Raw genomic sequence first — 20219 nt, forward strand, 5'->3', positions numbered from 1 at the left:
ACCTTGGCCTTTTGAAGGAAAGGTGTGGGGTGCCTTATCCTTTTCATGGTGCAATCACCAGATTTTCACTCAATTTTTTGTGATGATTCCATCCCTTTTACCCCTTGTTCTGTGGCTCAATCAATTGACTTGGCGGGGAAGGGGTTGAAAATGTTGAACAGATTCTGCTGGGCCACACTGTTTCAAAAATGCGAAAGAGTAGGGTTTGGGCCACACTGTTTCAAATTGCGAAAGAGTTGGCGCGGGGCTCTTGGTTGGGTTACATAATGAGACAATAGGACAAGGGAAAAGAAAAAGGCCCGGAAATCGTAGAAAAGAAAGCGCCTCTTGACCCGGTACGCCAATCGCTGCATTAATGTAGCTTCCCTATAAATTAAAGCGTCATGAGAAAACAGAAAAAGCTTTTTGCAACCAACCTTTCTCATTCTCTTTCTCTTTCGTACCGTTTCGGGGAAAACAACACCAAGGGCAAGAGTCAAGAGAACAGAAAATGAGAGAGAAATTTTACCCATATACATATATTCATCTACGGTAAAAAAAAAGGAACATATTGTTGTGGTGTTATGTAAAGTAGACAGAGGAAGAGATCAAAGAAAGATGTTGGTTTTCTATTTGATCTCGTTGCCTTTAACAATGGGGATGGTGATTCTGACTTTGAAATATTTCGCGGGTCCCGATGTTCCTACTTACGTCTTCTTCACCGTTGGATATACTTGGTTTTGTTCTTTCTCCATCATCATCCTCGTCCCTGCTGATATTTGGACGGTGAGACTGATTTCCTTAGATTAAAACCCATCTTTTTTTTTTATAATGCTCTCGTTATCTGGGTTATAAGTTTTGTTTTTCTTCTTTCAATTATTGATTGGATTTAAGGTCGTGAATTTCATCTGTTGAAAATACTGAATGGTCAATGGAAATTCAAAGCTGAATTTGATTTGTTCAATGAGCGGGAATTGGATATGAAAACTTATTCATAATTCTTTTGGCATCTCAGAAAGGAAAACTAAGAGAACATAAATAATGCAGAAATGGTATTTTGCATTCTTTATTGGTGGGGTGTATATGAATCCTAAGCGCTTATTTTGACTTCTAAATGGTGCAGTGCCTAAAAGTGGTTTAATTTATTGGAGGAAGTTCAGGGCATTTGATTTCGCCTAGAAATTATGCATATATTCTGAATTGCTTCTTTTTTTCACCATGCAGACAATAATTGGTCATTCCAGTGGAGGCATATCTTTCTTTTGGAGCTTGTCTTATTGGAGTACATTTTTGCTAACTTGGTAAGTAAACTAGAAAGAATCAGTAGAATGTTTTCTCCCGCCAAATGCTCTTTTGTCAGCTCTACTTATTTGCTACTGTTCTTGCTGCGTCTCTATGTGCATTTTGGAATATCCTTTGACTTCTGTACTTTCATTACTTTTCGTTTATTAAAATGCTGTGGTCTAGAGTAAATGTTTTAGAAGCTTCATGGTTAAAAGATACATGTATTCTCATAGATTTTATATTAAACTATTTCTCTAAGCAGGGCTGTGGTGCCTACTATTCAGGGTTATGAAGATGCTGGAGATTTCACCATGGCAGAAAGACTGAAGACTAGCATACATGGAAACTTAGTATTCTACCTCTGTGTTGGTTCTATTGGACTTGTAGGACTCATTTTATTCATTATTTTCCACAAAAATTGGTTTGTTTCCTTTCCTACTAATTTGATTGCAACTTTATCTTCTTTGTTTTTGACTGATCCTTTGTTTCTTATCATGTTTGTTTACAATTAGTTATTCCTGGAGATTTTGTGATTATTATGTTAGGTGTTAAATTTTTATAATTAGTAACTTATTGTTTGTTTTAAAAATAATTTACTATTTGGAAGTCCTGTATCCTTTTTTGTTTGTTTGGTTAAATGACTAGGTCCTTTGGCTGGCATCTTCATCTTACACCCCGGTATTTATATCAATTTGTTTGCATCCTTTAAATCTTAATGAAAGCAGGTTGTGAACTTTGACCGTCTTTACTCCTACAATGTTTTTATTTAATATCTGCTTCTGTGGTCTTGACTGGTAACTGGTCTAGCAACCTTTGTTTTAACTGATCCTTTTTCCTTTTGGGGAGAAGGAGTGGAGGCATTCTTGGTTTTGCCATGGCTTGCTCCAATACTTTTGGGCTTGTTACTGGTGCATTTCTTCTTGGCTTTGGTCTTAGCGAAATCCCAAAGGGCATATGGAAGAATGTGGATTGGACTATCCGTCAGAAGGTTCTCTCACACAAAGTTGCTAAAATGGCTGTTAAACTTGATGACGCTCATCAGGAATTTTCAAATTCTATTGTAGTAAGTATATCTATGACTTCACAATTGGTAAATTCAATAGAAAATAAGAAAAGAAAACTACAGGCCATGTTCAAATTATTTTTCTGTTTGGATTCTTAAGTCTTTGGTGGTTTAGTTTATTTAGTTATTCAAGAACTTACTTGTTAGCACAATAATAATATAATACGACCTCCATGTTGGCCTTGACTATTAATGTTGTCATCTGTCTGTGGTGATTAATGATATAAAAAAGGAATCTTGAAATTAGCAATCAATGCCTGGTCACATTTGGTAATGGCAAACGTAAAATGTATCAAGACAACCAAAATAGAACAATGGACTAAATTATTAGAGACAAAGCAGGTCGTTATTATCAGTTGTTCAATTGACTCAAGTGGCCATCTTGAATGCACTGATTCCTACTATTGAGAAGTATATTCTCTAGCAAATGAGGGTTCATCAGTCTCCACGTCTTAGTGAGCCTAATCACCACATCTTATCGAACACACTTTGCTAAAAATCAAGTTCAATTTACTTGAGTGTTTTATTTCCATAACATGGATATGTTATTTGATGATTGTCTGAATGGAAAGATTTCTCGACTTGTGTCAAACATCTCTGGAATTGTTTTATTTCTGTAACATTTTCAATATATATTCCTGTTTGGCATCTCCATAAGCTCCACTAGTATTTTGATGTTCCTTTATTTCTTGGGCCTGTCCAATTCAGTACCACATTGAATCCAAATTAGGCTAATGTTTCTTCTATTCATGCAGAACCTTGTAGGGTTGCCATGATGTTGTAGTCGGGTTGCTTGTTTGGAGCTGTGTTGAGGGATATAATTGTCATACTTCTTTGATGTTGGTTTATTTTCTAATTCTGGTTGCTAGAGATAACATCAAGTTACTATCTTTTTTCCTTCAGAACTAATGAAGGTGTTTGTATTTAGGTTGTTCAGGCAACATCAAATCAGATATCAAAGCGTGACCCTTTAAGACAGTATATGAATATTATAGATAGCATGTTACATCAAATGGTACCCCACTTTTCCTATGGGTCTGTTTAGTCTCAAAGTGGAGTTTTATGTGCTTTCCTCAAATACTTTATTTCCTATTTTGCAGTTAAATGAAGATCCTTCCTTCAAACCTCAAGGTGGGAGGTTTGGGGAGAATGATATGGACTATGATACTGATGAGAAATCAATGGCAACTCTTCGACGCCGGCTTAGGATAGCTAGAGAGGAATATTGTCGGTATCGAAGGTACAACATAATGTGGTTAGTTAAAATTTTTATGGGTAGTATAGTACTGTATGTCAAAATCAACAAAGAACAGTTGTTTATTCCGTCCCATTATGTTTAAATTTTCATGGCAATAATGTAGACTTATTTTGTATTGTTCTTGTGAAATTAGCAATCCAAATATGTATATTACTTGAGACAAACCTGCACATTCATGTGAATTGGTTTATTGATATGTAATTTCCATACGATGAAAAGCGGTGCCAAAATTAATTTCAGCAATTCTTTCTTTTTTAGAAGAATTATTACTATTTTGCCTATTTTGACCTTTTAGGGAAAAGATGAAATGGTGGTATGTTACTTATAACAAGCAATTATTTTCTCTGTCAAGCATTGTTTCTGTAACTTTAAGGTTTAGAACCATGAATTATACTGCTGTACTCTGCATCCTAGTGAGTTTTCCTGTGCTAATTTAAAAGTAAACTCTTTACTTTTGCAGTGAATATATGAGCTTTGTCTTGGAAGCCCTCGAGCTGGAAGATACCATAAAAAACTATGAGCGCCGTGATGCAACTGGATGGTTTGTACTTTGCACTTATACAATACTTGCATGCTTGTTAAGTCATATGTTTTTTCTTTTCCTGATTTGATCTGCAAAATATCAACTTTAGACTCAAATTCTGGATTCATTATGTGTATCTGAATGTGTTCATGCTATGGGGCCCAATTCCTTGGCTGAACTCTGAAAACTGAATTGTCTTAAAATCCTTCTATCCCCCTTCCTCCTTCATCCCGTTTTCTCTATTTTCCTGTAAACTTACCTTTGATTTCTCTCTCTCTCTCTCTCTCTCTCTCTCATATATGCATTTAGTCCTACATACACACAGAGGTGCATTTACAACTTTCTTTTGTGCACTCTGTATTTTTGGATTATTAGCCATACTTTATACCTAAAGTGTAGAATATTTCAATATTAGGGATGATAAAGTTGTAGGCACTGCCATTTCTGATTTGTTCATTGTTGTGTATGCATTAGTTGCACAAGAAGTAGCTGATGGATTGAAAAATATGTTTTCAATGTTTTATGGATTGAACTATAATTGTCGGCATGCTTTAGACTGGACTTTATAAGATCTCATGTTGCTGATGTTTGTTAATTGAGAAAGAGAAACAGTTGTAGAAACCAATAACTTTTGTGTAGGTTGTCGAATAGCCAATTTATATGACCATAGCGGAGAATGAGGATTTTTCAAGGACGGAGAATCCACATGAAACAATAAAATAGTTTACTAAGAGTAAGAACTTGTTTGGAGGGATTCATCAATATATTTTATTGAACAAATGGTTCCCCTTGAAATTGTTGGGAATATTAGTAAGGCTCAAAAGTGTTTAAGATATTGAGAATCATTGCATCCGATCTTTCTACTTAAAGTTGGACCGATATTAGATAGAATAATTAATCTAAATAATGGTTCTTGTATTCTTCCAATCATCCATATAAGATTTGGTGGAATCTATTGGTTGCTATTCTTGTTGGCATCATCATCAACTAAAATATAAATTAGAAGTTAGTTTATATTTTGCAGTTTTTGTGTGCTGTACAAGTCTTTGATTATTATCGTTAAAAGTGTTCTTTCTTCTTAAAAGTTTGCCCAATATTCATTTTAAAATGTTGCAGGAAATTTGTTTCAAGCTTGAGGCTTGAGCGAACGGGCAAACTAGGGTCTTCTCTTGATAAGATTGGTAATTACTCTATTCTGAATGCCATCCTTTTTCTTATTTTTATTAGGGGCTGGGAATTTCTTGGGTGCCAAATTAACCTATCCATCTAGGTGCTTAAAAATTGCTGTTTCAGTTGTTTTATGATTTCCTTATATTAGCAGACCGGAGCTATATAAAACACATTGGTAAATCTTCTTTAATCTTTGATGGTCCTTTTCGTCCCTTTCAAGTTTGGAATGCTACAAGCTGTGTCCTTATGTCCATGATAGTACTCAATAGTCATTGATGAGCTGAAATGAAGTCAAGTATTGAAATCCTAGATACATAAATGGGCTGCTTAATCATTTAAATTTCTTTGAGTTACGAAATAGAGTACTTTTTGTGAACTTGCTATTATCCTTCTTTGTTAAGTTGTTATACATTTATGTTTATTATTTACCCTCAAGTCAGTTAATATTCAATCTAATTAGTTTAATCCTTACAGAATTCATTTGGCGTTGTGTTCTAAGAAAGCAACTAGAGAAACTCTTGGCTATCATTCTGGGTTGCATGTCAGCTGCAATTCTTTTAGCAGAGGCTACCATATTGCCTAGTGGAGTTGATTTATCTCTTTTCTCCATCCTCATAAACTCTGTGGGAAAGCAGGAAATGCTCGTGCAGGTAATAAACTGAGATAAATTGGATTCTTTAGATGTTCAAATGGATAAACTGCTTGTAGCACAAGTTCGAAAGGGAACGAAGAACTGAACTACAAGTTCGTATGAGAACAAAGAACTGAACTTTAGAAATCAAGTTGGCAATTTGATGTCACCATTCCTAAACCCTATTCTCTTTATATGTGAGGAAGAAATCCACCAGTTAACATTCTGTATGCCCCATCTTAACATCCTACTCGAAACTAAGAGTTGGAACACACCAGTGTTTTATAGTGTCAAACTGTCAAACATTCATTTACTTATTGCTAATAACATCAATTAAAAAATCTGCCTTAAATGCCTTCTTGATGTTGGCCAACCCCTGATCAAACCTGTGGATTTAAGTTAATTGATGGTGCTTTCAGGTTGAATCTTAAATTCTATTTTTGCCTTGGCCAAGGGGCTTGGTGTTATCAAATGATTGTGTTGATTTGTAGGTTGCTGCTTTTGTCCCTCTAATGTATATGTGCATCTGCACCTATTATTCCTTGTTTAAAATTGGAATGCTGATGTTCTACTCATTCACACCAAGACGAACAAGCTCAGTCAGCTTGCTTATGATATGCTCGTAATTCTTCTTTTTTCTATTTTCTTAACTACTTTTACTTTCCTCTCATTTTTAGAATTTGTGGATCTCACTCCTAAATGCTTATCAGGATGGTTGCACGATACGCTCCGCCAATTTCATACAATTTTCTCAATCTTATCCATGTCCCTGGTAATAGGAAAACGATCTTTGAGAAGGTGAGTAGTTTTTCTACTTTATTGTGCTTTTCTTGATGATATCCAGCCATATTATGATATTAATGTTTCAATTATATTCATCAGTTCTGCAAAGTAATTTATGGTTCTTATATTGTACCCCTGCTATTGGGATTTGTGTGATAGCATGGGCTAATGGGGCATTTCAATGATTTTTTTTTTTTTTAAATTTTGCTTCTTGCCCACTGCAGCAATGTTCCTTCTGGTTGATGTTGATAGAAAAGGGTGCTACTCTTAATGTTTGTTCACACCCATCCTTTTAGATGCATAAATTGTGCAATATTTTCTTCTGCGAATCTAAGTGAAAATAGGAAGACCTAAATGTTCATTATGAAAAAAATGTATATTTCTTTTAAATGAAACAATTTCATTTGGCATGAAAAAAAAAAAAGAGGATGCAAGTGGGATAAGTTCTTATATAATCAAAATTTGCTGTATAATTGTCTGTAGTTATACAAGCTTGTTAGTATGGCATGTGACTGGAACATTTAGCTTTTTAAACTGTGGAAGTCTGTGCCTCAGAGACATTTAAAATCTGTCATTTTGACTAAACAGAAATGTGGTTTGAGTTACGCTTTCCTTTAAACGTATTTGCATGATCTTACTTGCATGATCTTACTTGAAATCTCATGTAACATCAACTTATATGCAGAGAATGGGGAACATAGATGATGCTGTGCCTTTCTTTGGTAAAGGATTCAATAAAATATATCCCCTCATCATGGTTATATACACACTATTACTTGTGACAAACTTCTTTGATCGAATCATTGATTATTTTGGCCACTGGAAGATATTCAAGTTTCAAGATGAAGCTGATGACACAGATGGATTTGATCCATCAGGACTAATTATCTTGCAGAAAGGTAATTATGACACTTTTCCATCACCATGTATGATGTCATAGTTTCTTCTTTGTTCTTTGTAAGTATAAGTTGTAAATGTTTACACTTATTTTTCAGAACGGTCTTGGCTTGAGCGAGGGCATACGGTTGGTGAGCATGTTATTCCATTGGCAAGGAATTTCAACGGCCTGAGTATTGACATTGAACCTGGCAGCACTAACACTGTATGTGTGCTCTTGTATTTAAAACTGCTGTCTCCTTGTATCTAAAACATGCCAATAACTACCAGCTGGTTAGCTCAAGTGACAAAGAGAGTATACTTCTTTTATTGCCTGGATTTGAATTTGATAGAAGAAGACTGAGAAGATAATTTTCTCATGACTTCGTTAAGCCTCGCATGGGTAAACTTATTTGAATTGATCCGGAAAAAGGATGTGCTGCTCAGAGCTCAGATACCCCTTGTCCCCTTGCCGCTAAATAAAAAAAAAGACATACCAATAACTTCGCCCAGGAACCCCTTGCCGCTAAAAAAAGAGACATGCCAATAACTTTGCTGGTGCACACTTTAGAGTGCCTTCATATTTTTTTGTTTATCCTTCTTTTTAACATTTGATAACTGATTTCCTACTTGAAAATGGTATCAGGAGAAGGCTCCTATAGATACAAGAGCGCCAAGAGACCCTGAAATTGGAACGATAGGTCAACTTAAACCTCTGAAAGAGGAGGTTCAACAAGACACAAGCAGAGAGGCCATCATCAAGAAATATTCTGGCATAAGAGAACACCAAAAGAAACAAGCATCCAGCACGAAGTCGACTCAAAAAGACTCAACATCCGTAACAGTTGATGCTGGCAACTCCGAGAGTGTAATGACACCACCATCAGGGGGATTAGCCTCAAAATGGGAATCAATGAAGTCTGGTCTTCTGAATTTCAAATCTAACCTAGAGGCGAAGAGATTCCTCCTTTTACACCAGACCCAAGAAAATACAATGTCCTCCCGTGCTTCCTCGTCTGAGTCTCTTGATGAAATTTTCCAGAGATTGAAACAACCGGCTCTCGATAATAGAGACTATGGTGCTGACAATGACATGCAGTTCAGTAAATTTGGTCCTTCTACATAGTCTTACTACACCTTAGAAACAGCCATTTCTGGAACAGAAGAAGCACAAGACTTGTTCATTAAGTCCAAAAGCTGTATGTTTCTGAGCTAAGCCGAATGCCAACCATGATAGAATTCAGATCATCTACAGCAGTAGAGAAGCATGAAGTATTTTACCAAAACACCACAATTTTGGTACTACTCACAGAAAATAGAAACAAAAATATACATTCAAAACAGACAGCCGATGCGATGAAAGGGATACTGTACACTTGTAATAGTAAAAACTGTAAGTTTGAATTTGATCATTGACTACGAGCGTTTGCTTCATTGCGACTACAGATTATTTATTGAATTAATATTCTCGGCTTTTCTTTACTGTTCAATGAAAGCCATTCCCAATTTTTTTTTTTTCAATCTCGAAATTCTTGGTTACGGTGGGTTATTTGTTCCGCCGCAATCCTCAGCCTCAAGGCCTCAAACCCCTAAATCGGCCCAGCCCACAATGGGCTCCGCTCCAATCTATGTATAGCCGTTTTCCCGCCCTTGCATAGCCCTCTTCAGCTTCTCTCTCAAACTCTCTGTAAACATAATCAAGAGAAAGAGGCCATGGATTCGCACAAGGAGGAGGAGGTACCGGTTCGGCTTCATTCGGCCGTTGAATATCTGCTACGCTGCCACTCCGATCAGCTCCGCTCAATTGTTCTTTCTCCTGACCCTAAACTCCACTATGCTGTCTTCGTCGAGTACTCTCTCTATCGCCCCTTTTCATTCTAAGCTTTTATGTGTCTTTTCTCATTTTCATCCCTTCTTCCTTTCTCTTTTTCTACATAGTTATGCCGAGCTGTTGGATGCTGATCCTCCTCTAGCCCGGCTCGTCTTTGCCAACCCAACCGACTATTTGAGATTCTTTGACGAAGCCGCCATTATGGCTCACGTAATCTCATCTAACTCTTAACATATGTGCACAGTATTAATTTTTGTTCATTCTCTTAGTTGCCCAATTTAACCTTCCTAAATTCACCAATTTCAAGTAGGTACAAAATGTGAATCTAGTTATGTCGTCTTTGGACCAAGAACAGGAAAATATCTAGAAATAGAGATTTTGATGTGTGTATTGTATCGGCAAATATATTCAATCTTTGTGAAAATTTTCACATGCTTAATGCAACTATGAATTGATGCATGCATTTAATGTGTGTACGTGCAGAAAAGAGTACTGAAGGACATGGTATCACATGAGAAAGGGGTTGAAAAGAAATTCATTCATGTCCGTTTCAACGTCTGTGGTTCTCCTCTTGAATGTCCTGGTTTGCTTCTATTCATGTGCTTGGATCCTTTACACACATATATACATTTTTTTTATTCTTTGAATGTCTATTGACGTGTGAATTTGAATGTGGAACAGAGACTTTTCCAAGTATTGGGCGTGTGAGGGTTAAACATCGAGGAATTCTTCTTACTCTCAAGGGGACTGTAATTCGATCTGGAGCAGTGAAGATGTATGAGGGGCAGCGGACATATCAGTGTAAGAAATGCAAGCACATGTAAGTTTGATTTCTAGTTTGTACTCTATATGCATACAGTTACTGTAGAGTATGCTTGTAATGCGAGAATTTTGGCCCTGTTGTATTTCCATGTTGCCTAAATTGCTTGGTAAGATTATTGAATGATGGTTAGAAATAGAACCTGCAGCCAATGGCTCAATCTTGGTTTCTCTTTTATGTATATGAAGGAAGGGATGTGGCTTACAATGCTGTAAATGAAACAAGCTATTTTAAGGGATAGAAACAGGGAGCTTTCCTGCAAAACAAGGTTAGTAAGCAGTAGCCTTAATAGCTAATGGTGGCATAAGGTAATTGTGGGGGGGCATCACTCCTTAAGTCTCTTTCATAAACGAAGTATCTTCAAGTTAGAGAATTGTTATGGGCTATTTAAACCTGGTGGTTGGCCAATGTTCTAGTCACCTTCAGGGGTGTGTGGCTATATTCATATTTTACAAGTTGTAAACAAGCTTGAGCCAGGCCATCAACTGAGCATACTCAATAGTTGCCAAGCTTGGCAAATCAGATGTCTCTTGGTTCTCTGCAGAATGATCACTTCATTCCCATTTATATCAGCACCTGTGCATGTTGTGTCTTATCATGCTAGAAGTACTGGCTTTTAGAAGTTGATCACTATCTGCTTGGGTTACACTGCTTTTTGCACCAGATTACTTTTATGGTGGGAAGAGGGGTAAAATATTTGAATTTAATTATTTGTCACTTACTTTTTCTGTTGGCAGCTCTGAGATTCCTTGGTTCTAAGCTGACTGTCAGTTGGGTTGAAAATGATTGTAGGTTTCCTCTTTATCCTGAGCTTGAAACAAGAAACTCAATAACGCTACCATCAATCTGCCCCTCTGAGGTTTAATGCCAGTTTTAATTGTTCTTTAATGCATGTTGCAAGAAAGAGTTTTGATTCTCTTTTTTTCTTGGTTTTATTAGTTTAAAATGTAGTTTTGGAACTATTCTGTCTATTCATATGTTGATATGATAGTATAAATATACTTTAGATTTTGGTAACAGATTACTTGTTCAATAACAGAGGTCCAATCCTTGCGAAGGCACTAAATTCCAGTGCATAGAAAGTACTACAGTCTGTCATGATTATCAGGAAATCAAAATTCAAGAAAGCACGCAAGTGTTGGGTGTTGGGGTGATTCCTCGTTTAATTCTAGTCATTCTTCAGGATGATCTTGTTGACACTGTTAAAGCTGGAGGTACCACACTCTACAAACTCTGGTTTTTTCTATACATTATCAATGTTTGATTCTTTCCACTTAGGGAGCTTCTCTTATTGTGCTATCAAATGTAATTTGTCTTTTTAATATTATTTATTCACTGAGGTTTAAGAGAAACGATTTAACCAAAAATTACATATTAAATCCAGTTTTCAATTGGTTTAGTAAGTTTGCATGATATTTTACTAAGAAGGGAAAAGTCTATTAGAGGGTTAGTCAGGGATGAATTGTGATAGGATATTCTCTAGTGTAGTCATTGTTTAATAGTGCTTGACTTCAACTAGCAAGATCTAATAATATTGCTGGGAAGCACTGAAGCCCGCATGTCATCCTAAGTTAGCTACAACGGCCAAAATAACTTGTATTGTGTTTAATGACCTTAGCCATTGCCTGAATTGAATACATTAGGATTGTTTTGGTTTAAGTTGTAGTTTTTCAAGGTGGCAAAACCAAACCTTGAGGAGTCTGGGACATTGGGTATCACTAATGTAAAAGTCAGCTTTTTGCCTATGCCCTTCCTAGAGTACAACCATGATGTTTTATCTTATATTTGCAGCTTCTATATCCTTACTATGCCTTATGTTTCAGTATAGTATCTGTACATCATGGCTATCAATCCGTTGTCGATACATGCTGCTGCTTTTTTTTCTTTAATTTAGTTCATATTGATTTTGGGTTATTTAATTATCTAATTTTCATGGGGTTATAAGCTCTTGTTTGTCCAGACGATGTTATCATTACAGGGATCTTGACTGCTAAGTGGTCTCCTGATTTAAAAGATGTGCGGTGTGACCTTGATCCCATTTTAATTGCCAACCATGTGAGGTAAAAAGAATCAAAACCCTTAATTTTGTCATTTTTCTCTAATGCCGCTTTCATTGTGATAAAAACAAATGGAGAGAAAAGGAAACTTATCTAAAAGTCTAAGTTTAAATATTTTATCTATTTGAGACAATGTAGTTGTTCCACGGTAACTTGGTCTGAGATACAAATTGATTATTAACTCAAGGGCTACCAGCCTCTCATAATTTTGACCTCATGTAATTCAGTTGAGCAATATACAAGAAACACAAATAATTAGTTTATACTCAATGATGGCTAGTTATAGACCTTTCCATAGTGTGACTTTCTTACTCACTGCCCTTGTTAAGTGTCTCTACAGAAGGTATCATTTGCCATATTGAAAGGTTTCCATTTTGAACGTTTATGGGTTCTGCTGGCCAACATGGCAGGATCTGTTATTTGGAAAATGGTTCCTAATTACAGGAATGAATCCTTTTTAGCTCACATATCAAGCTAAAAGTTGGAAGACAACGTAAAAGTAACAAGGGGTAGATGGAGATCAAATGACATTTTCATTTTTGATAATGAGACTATGTTCCCTTAACATTTATCGATGTGAGTGCCTTGCATACTAGGCAAGTCAATTAATGGTACTCTGAGTATCAATCCTTCCTATGTTATCTATGAGTGAAAACAGAAGGCAAAAGAATCAAGAGAAATGTATTTATCAACATCAGGGTAAATGTTAACCTGTTTCATTTTTGAGACTTCTCCCACTGCCTTTCATCTGTTTGTAACTCATCAAGCAAAAATTTAATTTGGGTTTATGAGCTCCTTAAATACAGTTATTTGACTCAAATTTCTTGTTTTTTTTCATGCTTTTGCATAGTAATTGTCTTATTCTAGTGAAAACAGTTAATTATTCTAAAGTACTTTTAGTGGACATTACAATAACTGCACTTGGTTATTTTTCTCATAATTTATTTGTCTCCTCTTAGGAGAACTAATGAGCTGAAATTAGACATAGATATTCCTGATGATGTTACTCTGAAATTCAAGCAATTCTGGTCAGACTTTAGAGACACCCCATTGAAAGGTAAGAATAGGTGGTTATTTATTTATTCACTTAGAAAATTTCGCATGTTGTAATGAAATTTATCTTTTTGAATTCTTACTTTCTTTTTTACTTTTTGGGGCATGTTTCATTTTTTTCCTATTCCCATCATTTACGATGGATTTGTATAATATTTCCCTTCATAACTTGAAGCAGCTTAATTTTAACCCAGGGAGAAATGCTATTCTACGAGGAATTTGCCCTCAAGTTTTTGGACTCTTCACTGTGAAACTTGCAGGTGTTCTGTCATCCCATCTCCTCTCTCTTTCTCTCTCTCTCTCTCTCAACACATGCATGCATGTGTGGGCATTATGGAGTTTCAGTGACAAACTTCTTGAACTTTCACTTCCTTGATCTCAGTTGCACTAACACTGATTGGAGGTGTCCAACATGTTGATGCTTCTGGGACAAAGATTCGAGGAGAGTCTCACTTGCTTCTGGTTGGCGACCCGGGTAAAGTTTTTCTTGTTCCAATATTATATGATATTGTTCTTTCTTGAATATTCACTTCTTTAGCATTTACTTGATCTACAGTTTGATACTTGGATTGATTAACCACTTTTATGGAGCCATATTCCTTGAAAGCAATTGAACAGGTTCTCTTCGGGATATGAAAAATATCATTCATCTGCATCGTGGCAGATAATCTTTTACCTACTTTATTATGCTAGGTTTCCATATTTTGGCCCGAGATACTTGTAATTGGCTCTGAGAAAGCATTTTTTGTCCAAACCCCTAATCCCCTGGGTGCTCATTCCCCGAAGTCAGACCATAATTCAGTAGAAGACCCTATTCAGTCCTTTTACCAAATAGTTGAGATATGGATTTGTTATGTGCATATATGTATATATGGGCTGGCTTATGCCTGAAAGTGTGCACAACTTACATTCCTCTATGATTTACAAAGATTCAGAATGTGCATGAAATCTTTGAATTGTTATAATACTAGGATTGATGCCATGTAAAAAAAATATGAGTAATTTTTTTACAGGTACTGGAAAGTCTCAGTTCTTGAAATTTGCTGCAAAATTAAGCAACCGATCTGTCATCACTACCGGCTTGGGAAGCACTAGTGCTGGACTGACTGTTACTGCAGTCAAGGATGGTGGTAACCTTCATATCACCTTTATTGTAACTTTCACATTCACATTGCGTTTTAGATGAGTTGTTATTATTCGCTGATAATGTTGCAGTGTGATTATCCACATAACTAATTTTGTGAACCTGAAGAAAATAATCATGAATTGGATTCAACAATGTGAATTATAGTCAACATGGAATGTGTAACGTAATGATAGTTCATGCTGCTGAAGTATATGATATACTGGCTGTGCATGATATTTCTAGAGAATATGAAAACTGGTGAAAGTTTGGCTGCAGATACATAGCTTTGCCCATTTCTTAGTCAATTAATTCAAGAAAAAATAAAATATGGCTTAGATTTGATATGTAGAAAACCGCAAATTTAACCATATTCAGAATTCACCTTTTTTCTTTTGAAAGGGGTTCTATGGTGATTATGTTATTCTGGTGGCTGCTGTAACAATTTAATGGCAATGATAACTGGCAAGACTATCGTGTAGGAAGGAGGTGAGTGAGAGTTATTGGAGCTAGAAACTAGGATATCGTTTGAAAGTACATTAAACAATTCAGTCTGCTTAACTTTGAAGGTTCATGAAACTGGAACTTGCATATAAGATATGTCTATATAGTTATGGTATCACGGTTTGTATGATTCATTTCTTCAACTCTTCACCTAAGTATCATTCTATATTGAACCATTTGATTATTGATATAAGGAAGTACTTGATTGTCTCGCTGAAGGTAACAAACTATGAGTTAAATCCTTATTACAAACTTGTGCTTCCTTAATTTTTCATTTTTTAGTAGTACTGTTTCAACCTTCTCCATTCTATCCATATGGAGAAAACTTATAAAAGAAAGAGGGGTGGTTAAACAAGTTGTTTAATTGAAAGTTTTGCATGGTAGAGCTGGTATGACCTTATGATTTCGTTGTTTTTCTGTTTATTGAAGGAAAAGTACTTAAAACTCATGGCTTTTGATTGTTTCTTGACAATTTATGGAAGTTTCATTTATTTAGGGGGCTAACTGTCTCCCTGATATTACTAGGGGAGTGCATGGTAGAGCTGGTGTGACCTTATGATTTCGTTGTTTTTCTGTTTATTGAAGGAAAAGTACTTAAAACTCATGGCTTTTGATTGTTACTTGACAATTTATGGAAGTTTCATTTATTTAGGGGGCTAACTGTCTCCCTGATATTACTAGGGGAGTGGATGCTAGAAGCTGGGGCACTTGTTTTAGCAGATGGAGGGCTTTGTTGTATTGATGAATTTGATAGGTACACCTTTTGAATCATCATCATGATTTTTTTTTTTTTTAATATTCAGTAAGGGAACTTGATTAAGAACTAATGACAATATTTAAAACCCTATTTTTCTCTGTTCAAAGCTGGGTTTGCTAGGAACTTTTCTAGGGATCAAAACAGTTTTTTCTTCTTTAACGTTACACAGGTCATCATAATTGTATTACTGTCAACATATGATACTAGCAAATATGTATACATGAATATATTCTCTTAGGGAATATAGTAGCAGATATGATACTGCTTTTGGAATTGCTTTCATTGGTCATTCAAGAAGCTGCTCTTTTGCTAGGCAACTAAATTTGTAATTATCTGTACTTTCTTTTTTTTTTTTTATTTATCTTTGATTGTATTTCTTCCTTTTTTTGGGGTGTGGCTGTTGGATATAGTATGAGAGAGCATGACAGGGCAACCATACATGAAGCAATGGAGCAGCAGACTATAAGTGTTGCTAAGGTAGGCATTTTTGCCACATTGCATTAGAATAAATTTTGTTAGAATCCATCCAAATCTCTATTTTGGTTAACATGTAACTTTAATACATCTTTGCCCTTTGTTATAATTAAACCTAGACATGTTTTTCACTCATGCTTTAGGTATTTTTATCTTAACCATTTGTGTTGTTTAATTCCTTAGTTATATGTTCTTTTGAGATAGGGAAGGCTAGAGAATCTATAAGTACTATGTGCAATCTTGAATTGCATACACCGTCCTATCAACTTCACTGAAATCTTCACCACATGTTTTATTTTCTTTTACTTAGAAAACATCTAGACTAGCATGTTTTGTTGCATTATATTGTATAATACCATATAAGACAAGTTTTAGCATGGAGGCTATCAAGATAGATTAATAAGTTCATTCAGCTTTTGCAATATTCTTGGAGGTCTTTCGTTCCTGTGTTCTCTGTCTACTTGATATTGTAGCTTGTTGTTAAGAGCCTTTTTTTGGGAGGCAAGCAAATTTGTTAATGTGCCCTTGCATAGGCCTGGATCATCTCTTCCCAAATCTTGTGTCCCGCATCATTAGTTTCACTTAGAATACTTGGAGAAAGTTGAGAGTTAAATTTTGTAAAGTTCATAGTGGATGTCATTCCATCCTGCATGTCACAGGCAGTTTGCTGACCAACTTACTTTTAATTTTACCCTATGTTGTTTTCCATGATTGTTTAAATATTGTTACCTGGAATCTATTTTTGTTCTTTCTTTATTTTTAGTTTGTTTCTGTTATGCTCTACTTGCTAATTGGTAGAAGCACGGCAATTAAACAAGTTTTGGTGTTTTTCTAATTTTCAGGCTGGCCTTGTTACAACTCTTGGTACCAGGACGATTGTCTTTGGGGCAACAAATCCCAAAGGACACTATGATCCTGATCAACGTATCACTTCAATTTAGAGAACAAGCTTGATTGACCTTAAAATTAAGTTGCTTGATTGAGCTAGTTATTGTTTACATTTAACTATGAAAATTACAAGTCGTCCTCTACCTTGCCTTATATGGCATTGTAGGTAAATGCAGAATTTAATTGCATCCACTGTTCTTAACTCTGCTCTCTCAACAGTTCTTTCCCCCAAGCCCCTTTTTCTTTGGTTTTGCTCAGTTTTCCTGAATGTTTCTCTTTCTCTTATTTATATTTATAATGCATTGTTCTTAACCAAATCTAGCTCTCTCTGTCAATACGACACTTTCTGGTCCCTTACTAAGCAGATTTGATATTGTCCTAGTCCTCTTGGATACAAAGAACCCTGAATGGGATGCAGTTGTATCATCACATATTCTAGCTGAGGTAATGTGTTCATAAAGTTGTAAATTTTGTTGAAGTATTTGAATAAATCTCTGACCACAAAAAATAAAAAGGGGATTTGAATATAAATGTCCCAATTATTATTTGAAATTAATTGCAGGGAGAATCCAAAAGTTGCAAGAAGGATGAAGATCTAGCAAATATCTGGCCACTTCCTATCCTTCGGAGGTAAATATAACTTTGGCACATGGAACTAATAGATCACTCTGAAAAAGTTTTGTTTAATATATTTTGTTCCTGACGTCTTATTAGACTTTCTTTTTTATTTTGAAGAGGGGGGGGGGGGGGTTGGTTGGGGTTTCTAGATAATTCTTGTTCAAAGGAAATTTATACTCATCCACCAAGTACTCAACAATCTTATTTATCTCCTCGAATCACTTGAGTCTGTAGCTTTTGTAGATGTCTTGCAGGTATATTCATTATGTAAAAGAACACTTTAAACCAGTGCTTACAAAAGAGGCTGAAAAGGTTATCTCAAGCTATTATCAACTCCAAAGGAGATCAGCAACGCATAATGCAGGTTCCTCCTTTTCCCTTCTACTACAAAACAATTGCTTTTATTCTAGTAACTTTGATCATACCATAATGGACAATGCAGCAAGAACAACGGTGCGCATGCTTGAAAGCTTGATACGCCTGGCTCAAGGTATGTTGTATAATGTGCTGATTTATCATCCTTATCAGCTGACACTCTGTCCATTGGACTTTATTGTTCACAATGTTGCAGCAGCAATGCTGGTTTTGACGATCTCAATGTTGCAGCACATGCAAGGCTTATGTTCAGAAATGAGGTCACTAGATTAGATGCCATAACGGCCATTTTATGCATTGAATCATCCATGACTATCTCGGGCATTGTAGACTGCATAGGGAACGCCTTGCATTCCAATTTCACTGAGAACCCTGATCAGGAATGTATCCTTGCCAGCTCTCTGCTTACTTTATAAATCAACCATCACAAATTTGAGATATGAATTCATAGATGCCAAATAATTTTTGCACACAACAAATAAGAAGTTGGCATAATTTAGATTTGGGAAGGTATTCCCTTCATAATCTGGATGCCTGTTCTAGACTATCCGAATGCCAATGCTTATAGAAATTTTCTGCACATAAGTTGAGCCACTTAGCTATAATTTAATCGCAAACTTATCTGTAAGAGGACAAGTCTCTGATGCTCTTATTGAAGTGTTGCATAGGAACTTTGCGATTTGGAATCTAGAAAATGATAACGAAACCATCACTTCGTTATTACAGTCTTTCTGCATGCATGATTAATGTTTCGTTCATACCCTCAGAAATTTATTTCATAGAGAAGATATGTTGAATTCTTGACTTAAATGTAATAGATGCCAAGCAAGAGAAGTTAATTCTTGAAAAGTTAAGTTCAGTTAATGAGTTCCGGGAATCAAATGGCTTGGAAGGTTTGTGATAATATGTGCAGGAAAATGGAAGCATCCTGGTTGAACGAGCTCTTTTCAGGTTGCAGCTAACGACAATAACCATTTATTATAGAAATTTTACCACTTTGTTTTTGCTAGGATAGGTAAATGCTATTAATATTTAATGCAAATAGCCTGAAGTAGATGTTCTGAAAGTCTGGAGAACAGAACTTTTGGACGAGGCTTCATTTGAAAAGCCAAGCTGATGTTGATGGTTTGATGTTATATCAGGATTATTTGACTGTAACTAAATTTAGAAGGATTTGTTTGTAATTATAGAACACTTCTAGCATTTTTAGAGATGTAATCTTAGCCTAATCAAATTGATACATTGTTAAGCTGAGTTTGGTTTGATTGAAAAATTCGAAACTCGAAATTCGATTTGAACTCAAATAAGTTTTATTTTTCATGTTTAAGGTCAGCTTGTAATTTAATTGAGTAATTGGAGCTTGGCTCAGTTAGATTTGATAAATTTGATAAAATTGTAAATATTAATATTGAATTTTATATTTTTATCATTTATTTATATATTTATATATATTAAATATAATAAAAAATAAAAATTCAATTAGATTTACAAGTCTCTCAAATTAAGAGTAAATTATTTGAATTTGATTTTATTTGTTATTTGAGTGGTTAGAACTTGAATTTGATTTGATAATAAATTAATGGAATATAAATTTTTTTTCAAATTGAATTCAAATAACTCATTAATAATTTACCTCTCTACGAATTTTGTTCTGCCGTGGGAAGCACGGAGTTGTAGCCCAAGATTTTTCTTTAACCTAATGCTGGGTGATGGGAGATTAATTTTCAATTTTTTTAAAAAAATTTTGGTAGATAGGAATTGGGATTTGACTATTAACTAAGAACGTAGACGATGGTTATCCGTACTAGTTTATTTTAGTGTTTGTGTCACGGGTCGAGATTTAAGTTTCGAATTCGTGCGATTTCGAGATTTGAACATTCACTCTTTCGACGTCTCAGATCAGTTTTTATTGCTACGGTTTAGCCCCTTATGAAGTATTGTTCGCTTTGACCCTTCTGGTCTCACGGTTTTCTTTTACAAAAGGTGCCTCACAAGGTATAGATGGTGTGAACCTTTTTATACCCCAGTTAGTCTCCTATTATATTCAATGTGAGATTCAGGATTCCTTCTTTAAGTCCGTGACATTCTTTCACACCCAACCTCGTGACGCCCTCGTCATGAAGGCTGACCACCCTACCTACGTCCCTCGAGG

General features: G+C 35.5%; 2 protein-coding genes across 13 annotated transcripts; both read left to right on the forward strand.

Moving 5' to 3' along the window:
• Positions 1-15: 15 nt before the first annotated feature.
• On the forward strand, positions 16-9049 carry LOC111295372 (uncharacterized). Of its 3 annotated transcripts, none has more exons than XM_089745378.1 (14): positions 16-765; positions 1204-1280; positions 1526-1684; positions 2113-2326; positions 3255-3341; positions 3427-3566; positions 4045-4125; positions 5224-5288; positions 5752-5927; positions 6400-6530; positions 6619-6706; positions 7377-7590; positions 7687-7793; positions 8214-9049. In XM_089745378.1, the coding sequence occupies exons 1-14, from the start codon at positions 598-600 to the stop codon at positions 8691-8693; spliced, it is 2187 nt and encodes a 728-aa protein (XP_089601504.1). In that variant the 5' UTR covers positions 16-597; the 3' UTR covers positions 8694-9049. The 3 variants fall into 3 exon arrangements, with proteins under 3 accessions (XP_089601504.1, XP_089601506.1, XP_089601505.1); XM_089745380.1 differs by having other exon boundaries at positions 1548-1684; XM_089745379.1 differs by lacking the exon at positions 3255-3341.
• Positions 8829-19354, forward strand: MCM9 (minichromosome maintenance 9). 10 transcript variants are annotated; one of them, XR_016328688.1, is made up of 20 exons: positions 9129-9417; positions 9506-9608; positions 9882-9981; positions 10080-10218; positions 11011-11077; positions 11258-11432; positions 12164-12278; positions 13235-13332; positions 13523-13588; positions 13711-13803; positions 14342-14458; positions 15637-15709; positions 16123-16189; positions 17029-17110; positions 17397-17518; positions 17637-17704; positions 17936-18056; positions 18135-18182; positions 18264-18451; positions 18886-19354. XR_016328688.1 is itself a non-coding variant. In XM_089745381.1 (20 exons), the coding sequence occupies exons 1-20, from the start codon at positions 9281-9283 to the stop codon at positions 18966-18968; spliced, it is 2016 nt and encodes a 671-aa protein (XP_089601507.1). In that variant the 5' UTR covers positions 9129-9280; the 3' UTR covers positions 18969-19354. The 10 variants fall into 10 exon arrangements, 7 of the variants coding, with proteins under 7 accessions (XP_089601508.1, XP_089601507.1, XP_022744636.1 ...); XR_016328686.1 differs by having other exon boundaries at positions 17947-18056; XR_016328687.1 differs by having other exon boundaries at positions 17947-18056; positions 18267-18451.
• The last annotated feature ends 865 nt before the right edge of the window (positions 19355-20219 follow it).

The sequence above is a fragment of the Durio zibethinus genome, chromosome 16 (genome assembly GCF_047325235.1).
Source record: "Durio zibethinus cultivar Kanyao isolate XHJ-2024 chromosome 16, ASM4732523v1, whole genome shotgun sequence".
In the NCBI taxonomy this organism is placed as follows: Eukaryota; Viridiplantae; Streptophyta; class Magnoliopsida; order Malvales; family Malvaceae; genus Durio; species Durio zibethinus.

Bases quoted from the DNA above. Each gene is read 5' to 3' on its own strand.
- LOC111295372 (XM_089745378.1), top strand. From the start codon at position 598: ATGTTGGTTTTCTATTTGATCTCGTTGCCTTTAACAATGGGGATGGTG. The intron at 766-1,203 runs GTGAGACTGATT...TTCACCATGCAG, and splicing joins TCCCTGCTGATATTTGGACG to ACAATAATTGGTCATTCCAG. The intron at 3,342-3,426 runs GTACCCCACTTT...CCTATTTTGCAG, and splicing joins ATAGCATGTTACATCAAATG to TTAAATGAAGATCCTTCCTT.
- MCM9 (XM_089745381.1), top strand. From the start codon at position 9,281: ATGGATTCGCACAAGGAGGAGGAGGTACCGGTTCGGCTTCATTCGGCC. The intron at 13,333-13,522 runs GTAAGAATAGGT...ATTTTAACCCAG, and splicing joins TAGAGACACCCCATTGAAAG to GGAGAAATGCTATTCTACGA. The intron at 17,705-17,946 runs GTAAATATAACT...GATGTCTTGCAG, and splicing joins CCACTTCCTATCCTTCGGAG to GTATATTCATTATGTAAAAG.